At 49.1% G+C, this 6,988-nt stretch overlaps 2 protein-coding genes across 4 annotated transcripts; one reads left to right on the top strand and one right to left on the bottom strand.

Moving 5' to 3' along the window:
* Positions 1–3,567, top strand: LOC112286773 (proline transporter 2). The gene is made up of 7 exons (XM_024529029.3): positions 1–1,054; positions 1,218–1,537; positions 1,681–1,873; positions 2,036–2,163; positions 2,373–2,591; positions 2,854–3,084; positions 3,220–3,567. The coding sequence occupies exons 1-7, from the start codon at positions 889–891 to the stop codon at positions 3,367–3,369; spliced, it is 1,407 nt and encodes a 468-aa protein (XP_024384797.1). The 5' UTR covers positions 1–888; the 3' UTR covers positions 3,370–3,567.
* On the bottom strand, positions 3,509–6,471 carry LOC112286772 (uncharacterized). 3 transcript variants are annotated; one of them, XM_090252913.1, is made up of 3 exons: positions 4,382–6,471; positions 4,089–4,214; positions 3,509–3,820 (listed from the first exon to the last, which is right to left on the bottom strand). In XM_090252913.1, the coding sequence occupies exon 1, from the start codon at positions 6,327–6,329 to the stop codon at positions 4,659–4,661; it is 1,671 nt and encodes a 556-aa protein (XP_090109039.1). In that variant the 5' UTR covers positions 6,330–6,471; the 3' UTR covers positions 3,509–3,820; positions 4,089–4,214; positions 4,382–4,658. The 3 variants fall into 3 exon arrangements, with proteins under 3 accessions (XP_090109039.1, XP_024384795.3, XP_073392442.2); XM_024529027.3 differs by lacking the exon at positions 3,509–3,820 and having other exon boundaries at positions 3,893–4,214; positions 4,302–6,471; XM_073536341.2 differs by lacking the exon at positions 3,509–3,820 and having other exon boundaries at positions 3,893–4,214.
* Positions 6,472–6,988: the final 517 nt, after the last annotated feature.

The raw sequence follows: 6,988 nt of genomic DNA, 5'->3' as shown, positions 1-6,988 counted from the left end.
GGCGCAGCGCATCGTCTTGACTGCAGCTCTGCACCCAGCCCATGAGGAGGAGGGAGAGCTTGAAAGAGACAGAGTGAGAGAGAGTGAGAGAGAGAGGCGAGTGTTGTATGTGTTTTTCTATTCCTCACGAACTAGTTATTGCACTCGGTTGAGTGTACTTGGCCTAAAACTTGACTGAATTGTCGCTGGTTTCGAGACCATGCATTACTCTCGCGGTATCCGAAGCTGAGGATGATTCTGGTTACTCTGCATGTATGTGTGTGTGTGCGTTCGGGTGTGAGAGGGGTGAGTTATAAGTGTCAACAAACTTCAATTCGGAAGTTGGCACTGCAGGTTCATTTTCGACTGTGGTGGAATAGAATTTGTAAATAGCCAGGGACTTCTCGATAGCTGGACGATGTGATAGGTGTTGATGCGATATAACGGTGTGATCGAACTTCGCATCGTTAATTGGCCACAAGTGCCCTTGATCACTGTGATAGTTCCCGAACTGTAAAGCACTACTTTCTGTAAAACCAGTTGGATTGATACGTGCCCAGTGAATGCAGTTGGTCTTTGCAGCGCATGCAATGCGTTGAGTGGGAATTCCATTAACAGCCACTTCTTCTTCTTCTTCTTCTTCTTCGATCTTCTTGGATCTTCTTCATCATCATCTTCTATTACTCCTCTCGGCTGGGGATTCTTGTATATTCCATGGCCGTTTGTTCACAGGACAATCACACACTAGATCGTATGAAAAATCCGTCCTTGAAATTGTCAATTCTGCACGCAGCACAAATGAATCAGTCATGCTAAAAGGCTGGTCCCTTGTCAATTACTAAGCTCGAATCTCGGCCATCGACCAAGAGTTTCAGGTGACCAACTCCTTGGGTGCAGTCACTGGAGGCAATGGCGTTCTCCGGGGCAGATGCAGATGAAGTTGCGGTAACCACCGCAGAGCAGCCACCTTTTTTCCGGGTCGCATCCTCAACCGAGACGGCTCACGATCAGGAAGCTGCCCGCAGTAGCGACATAATACCCCTCTCCAAAGAAACATTTCACCGCGTGGGCGAAGGTAAATCTCCGGTGCAGGTCAATCTTCACAATTTGAGCTGCAATTACTGGTATCTAGCACGCTTACAGCTTTCCGTTGGCTCAGAAATGTTGGCACTTCTTCAACTGTGGGTCCTGCTGCATACCGCAACTGTTTGACGTTGCTGCGAATTGTGCGTGAACAGACACTTGGTACGAAGTGGGATTCCACATCATTGCTGCGCTAAACACAGCGTTCATCCTTGGTTACCCGGCGCTGATTATGGGAATTCTGGGCTGGATTGCTGGACCCATCTGTCTAGTCGGAGGCGCTGTGATCTCATTCTACAACAACTATCTGTTAGGTGGCCTGCACGAGACTGGCGGCAAGCGCCATGTCCGATACCGAGATCTCGCAGGCTACATCTATGGGCCCACCATGTACAAACTTACATGGGTAGCGCAGTTTTTGTGTCTCATCGTCATCAACATCGGAACGATCATTCTGGCCGGGCTATCTCTGAAGGTAGAAGTCTGCATCAAAACTGTGTGAATTCCTTGCAAGTCTGAAAAAAACAGTTCTAGCAATCAATCACCCCAACTGGCACCCATTTGCTGAAGAGGAGGGGGGGGGGGGGGGGATGGCCAACTTTTTGTGACTCGGTGCAGAGCATGGCCAGAGCATTCTCAGACGGCTCGGAAATAGTGAAGCTGCCAGGTTGGATTGCAGTCACAGGCGCTGTGGTTTGCATTTTCGCGCTGATGGTCCCAACCTTGCACGCGCTGCGGTTCTTTTCCACCTGCTCCTTGCTCTTGAGCAGCATCTACACGTTCATAGCCATTGTCGTCGCCTTTAAGGATGGTACCCAATTCTACACCCCTCTCCCAACTCATCCCTTTCAACCCATTTCAGTTGATTCCCCACTAGCACGGCCTGTCCTAATGCTCTCTCTCCGTCCCCTCCTTCCGATGCACGCACCTCAAACCATTGACAGGATTCTGCTTTGTGTCTCCGTGGTCACAGGATTGAAGGCTGAAGGTCCTCGAGACTACTCTCTGAGGGGGAACGTCACTGACAGGACTTTCAACGCAATCGGGGCGCTGGCAACTATCGCCTTCGCATTCAACACTGGAATCCTTCCGGAGATGCAGGTAGGGTACACCGAAATCCCCGAGATCCATGACTCACTGCTGAATTCATGAAGCAATCAGATCTTCTGAAGGTGTATGGCAGAGCTGGAACATTCTCATTCATTACCGACAGTTTCGATTGTGTGGTGACTATTTTCGTAATGTGAATCGAATACTATGAGGTTGCGCTAAAGAATGGGTTTCACTTGCTGTCTACGAATTGAATCTAGGCAACAGTGCGGCAGCCAACAACGAGGAACATACGAAAAGCTTTGGGATTGCAGTTCACTGTGGGCACTTTCCCAATCCTTGTGCTCACTTTTGTTGGGTACTGGGCTTATGGCAACACAGTCTCGGTGTACATGTTCAGCTCCGTGTCCAGGCCCAGATCCACTGCAGTCACTGTCGCGAATGCAGTCGCTTTCCTTCAAGCTATAATAAGTCTTCATGTGAGTGAACTCCTGAATCCCAAATGAACAAGAAAACGAACAATGCTAAGGTCGACCCCTTGATTGACTATCGCTGGAGTTCAATAAGTACTGTAGCCATGAAAACTTGTGGATGTCCGGACCAATTCTCAGTCACAGTATATTTATCAAGATAAGTGTAGATCTTGCAGTGCTTGCAAGCTTATTTTAGATCTTGACCTCAGCGTAAGGTTCTTTGTTCTTTTTTCTTTTTTTTCTTGATTGTAATTTGGTTTGATTCCAGGTTTATGCCAGTCCAATCTATGAGTTCATGGACACGCAGTTTGCAAGGAAGGGGGATCATGAGTGGTCGCGTCACAGCGTGCTTGTGCGCTTCTTCACTCGCACCGCATACATTGGAATAAGCACTTTCTTGGGGGCCTTGCTGCCCCTTTTTGGCGACTTCATCGCTCTTACTGGAGCACTCGTGGCGTTCCCTCTTGAATGGGGCTTGATACACCACATGTATTTGAAGGTACCATCACCCCTTGTCTCTTACTCGTCGCCTCGATCTCCTCTCTTTTCGTTGCTGCAACTGAAAGCTATCAACTGACGGAGGGAAGTCTGCCAATTGCTAGTACATGATTTTGGTGTTGACTCGGATCTTCAGGTTAAGGGCAAAGAATTCGGGAAGGGCCGACTATTATGGCATTGGAGCATGATTGTGATTGCAGTCGTCCTGACCTTCACAACCGCCACAGCTGGTTTGAGATTCATCATCTCCGACTCAATTCTTTATCATGAATTTGCCGACTTGTGAAACACGTTACGGTTATTTCGAGCACTTATAGGTTTATTCTAATGTCATTAATGCTTAACATATAACCCTTACTTAGGGTAACAAGTTGGGAGCACCCAATTGGTTTGAACCATCAAGGTTCAACCCTTACAGATCAAAACATTTGTAACCAGAGTGTTAACAATTCCTGTATAAATAAAGTGGTCGTACATTGTACAATCTTGACACATGCGATGCCGTGACTTTGCACGTCCATAGAACCTTGCTATGTGGGAAAAGCCAGAACAATAAGATTATATAGCAGCTGTTGCGTTAGTGTGTGAAGCAACCTCAAAATTTACAGTCTCCAACAGAGTGTTTACTTTCAGTCCAGTAAAATGGACTTCCAGACACAAGAAAAATTAAGAGAGAAAGCATACCAATAGAATCTAGGTTCCAAGATTACATGCGAGAGAGAGCGAGAGAAACTCCCCTACACATGACAAAGGCAATTTACCAGAGATGTCAAACAACATGCAAGAAAACTCACAAAAGCAGGCCATAATTCACATGGAAAGAAAGATCGGAGTCATAAATTGTGAACAAATAATTTTAGGGACATGCCAGACCCTGTATCAAAACAGTAAGAATCATTCCCATCATCTTCAGGGAGGGATTCTTTCAGCTGAAACTAACCCCAAGTGTCATCCGTGTACATACGTAAAGGCAGTATCTATCAGTTTCAATTCATGCTTCTATACCTGTGGAGCAATGGTGTGTGATTTTATGTGCATTCGGGTCCCAGCATGTGGGTTACTCCCGGAAGCTCCTGGCCAAGAACAATTGGAATGAATCTTCTATGCTCGTCATTCAGGCAGCAACAGCAGCTGCAAAGAAGTTTGTTCCAAACAAATAAGTATCTCCGATTCACGAATAACGATGAACGTCTCTGAATTCAGCACTTTTACACATACCTGTGACAAGAACGAGTTCATTGCAGGATTGAACTTTCAGAGATTTAGAATCAGCGAGGTTGTGAGCACCGGGAGAAGACCTAGCTTGTTCGCAAACATTGCCCTCGGCTAATGACCCAATACTGATCTTCGAGAGGCTGTGCGCATCCGGTCGACCACTACGGCAACTGTTGAGCCAGGATGGAGAGAAACAAAAAGGTTCTTCGCCGTTCGCATGCATGACAAATAAGGGCGCAGTTATGCAACTCACGTTATGACGGGAGCAATAAGGTCGTAAGGCTCCGACAACGCGTGCTATTGCAGCTCAATTGGCGCTGCCCCAGGCATGAGACTCTCTTTGAAAGCTCTGAAAGTGTTCTACTTGGAGGACAGGGCCATGGAAAGAGCTTGGGAGGCAAATGCAACAAGCGTCCCTTTGTCTGCATCAGCAGCCGTAGAGGGTTGCTCCAGGGCTTGGTGCACCCGGGTGGACAATTCAACGAGCTGTTGCTTCAACGCATGGATTTGAGACTCAGCTGCCGCCAACTTTTGTTCAAGCTCTGCAACCTCACTCGATGCCTCTGAGGGCGTCGTTGAGAAGTCATTCTCCCCATAGCCTCTGCCCAACCCCGCAGGCAAGCTGGAGCTTTGTGGATACCAATTCGGCTGGTCGAGCCAAGTGTTACCAGAAAATGTCCTCGTGAGTCGTCGAGGCTGGCTAGGCAATCGCTCTCTGTGGTCTCTACGTTCACTGTGATCTCTATGTGTCACTACTCCACTGTGCCTGATGTCTGAGGATGACGATTGCAGGTAGTCCCACATGCGGGAATTGTCAGCTTCGCCGTCACCGTCACGACGAGAGGCAGCGGCAGCAGCAGTTGACGCCAGAAACGCATACCTAGCAGCCTGCGAGATTGGTGGCAATTGTGCAGAGGAATCTAGTCGCGTGATGAGTGACGCAGAAGATACCGGCAACAAAGTATCAAACTTCGAAAATTCCACGCAGCGCCGACCGTTGGGCGACCTGAACACCATCGTCTCGTGCATTACATCCTGCCGGATGTCCTTGGGCAAATAAGAGTGGCGTGCTTGCAGCTTGCACGAAGTGGACGCATCCACGCCCTCCAAAAGAACTAAAAGCTCACAGTCTGCGTCCTCCAGCTCAGTGATGCTCATTCCATACAACGGGCTTGTGCTTGTAATAGGATGCTTCACCGTGCAAGGCAAACCCAAAAACACCTGGTTACCCCCGATCACTGGCAACGACGTAAAATGGAACACCGTCTCGTCATCACTCCCCCCAAGCGTATTATTAAACCCAATCAACAATCTCACATTCGCTTCGATGATCTGGTGCTTGCGAATATTAGCAATACGGAGCGAAATCACAGGCACACCGTCTTCCTCGTGCATTGTGCAATATCGACTAAAGATTATGGTCTGCGCCCGCCGCGCAGGCCGCGAAAATCTTACATAAAACACACCCAACAACGAATACGCCACCAGCAAACTCGCCAGTGATTGTACTACCACCATTATGTTCGTGAGCCGGCAACTGGGGTCTGGTGTCAAATCCCCGCCATACCCAATGGTCATGGACGTCTGCACGCTGAACCACAGCGCATGATCGAAAGTGAACACCCCCGGAATGCAGTTATTGTTATACGCGTCGTAATAATAGGGCACCCCAAAACCCACAAACAAGAAAAAATAATTAAGCAGCAGGATGCCGACGAACCGCGGCGTTGGCATGTTCACCAAGGTATGAAACAAATCGCCCCAGTACAAAAACGTCTTCGGCAGCCCCCTCGTCTCCACATTCAAACGCCCCTTGTGATCCACCAGCGGCAGCTTCTGCGGCTTCCGCTGCTGCCCCAACAGCAAAGTTCTCAGGTCTGCCATTCCCCCTCCCTCTTCCCCTCCCCCTCCCTCTTCCCCTCCCCCTCCCTCTTCCCCTCCCCCTCCATGCCCATCTCCCCCAATCCCCGCCGACCTGGCCAACCCCTCTACCTGCCGCCACTGCGCGCTCCGAAACGCATCACCCTTCATCTCCACGCCGTCAAACCCACCCACTCGCTCCACCAAAACTCAAATCTCGTCACACCATGCCCCGCCCACCTTCGTTGACACACGCCACAAACCATGCACGCAGCGCTTCCCCAACTCCACGAAACCTATTATCAATCCCACCAAAACCTGCTAAAACTTATCTTACAACAACAGACCACGCCACTAATGCATGCACGCCGTCTGTAAGCAACAACTTCTCTCCCTCCTCCGAACCTTTTCCTCTCTATTTTCGCACCAAACAGCTCAATCATTCCGCAATTTGGCACTACAGTTCAAACCTCACGATGCAACCTCAGTGCACAACGACACCCACTGCGCGAAAACCCGAGGCAGGAAATCCAGGAACGAGTCTACAGTCGTCATCATCATCACACTCATAGTTAGCACTATCGCCCGCCATCGGGTCCATTCGTCCAGTTGCCCTGCAGTGTACTAGACGTTGAACAAGAACGGGAACCAGGACGGAATCAGGGATTGTCGCGATGGCTCAATTCCCAAACACCACGCAAGAGACGACTTGCTGTAGCGAATTCGTATTCAACTCGTATTAAATTCAATAAAAGCAGCTAAAGTGCAACGGGACGCGATCGACAACCGCAGAGCGAGGCCAGAGTTTGAAAATTGTTCCCAATTTAGTA

The sequence above is a fragment of the Physcomitrium patens genome, chromosome 9 (genome assembly GCF_059467195.1).
Source record: "Physcomitrium patens ecotype Gransden chromosome 9, ASM5946719v1, whole genome shotgun sequence".
Classification (NCBI taxonomy): Eukaryota; Viridiplantae; Streptophyta; class Bryopsida; order Funariales; family Funariaceae; genus Physcomitrium; species Physcomitrium patens.
The sequence above is the reverse complement of the archived record's forward strand: the minus strand, read 5'-3'. Positions and strand labels throughout refer to the sequence as shown.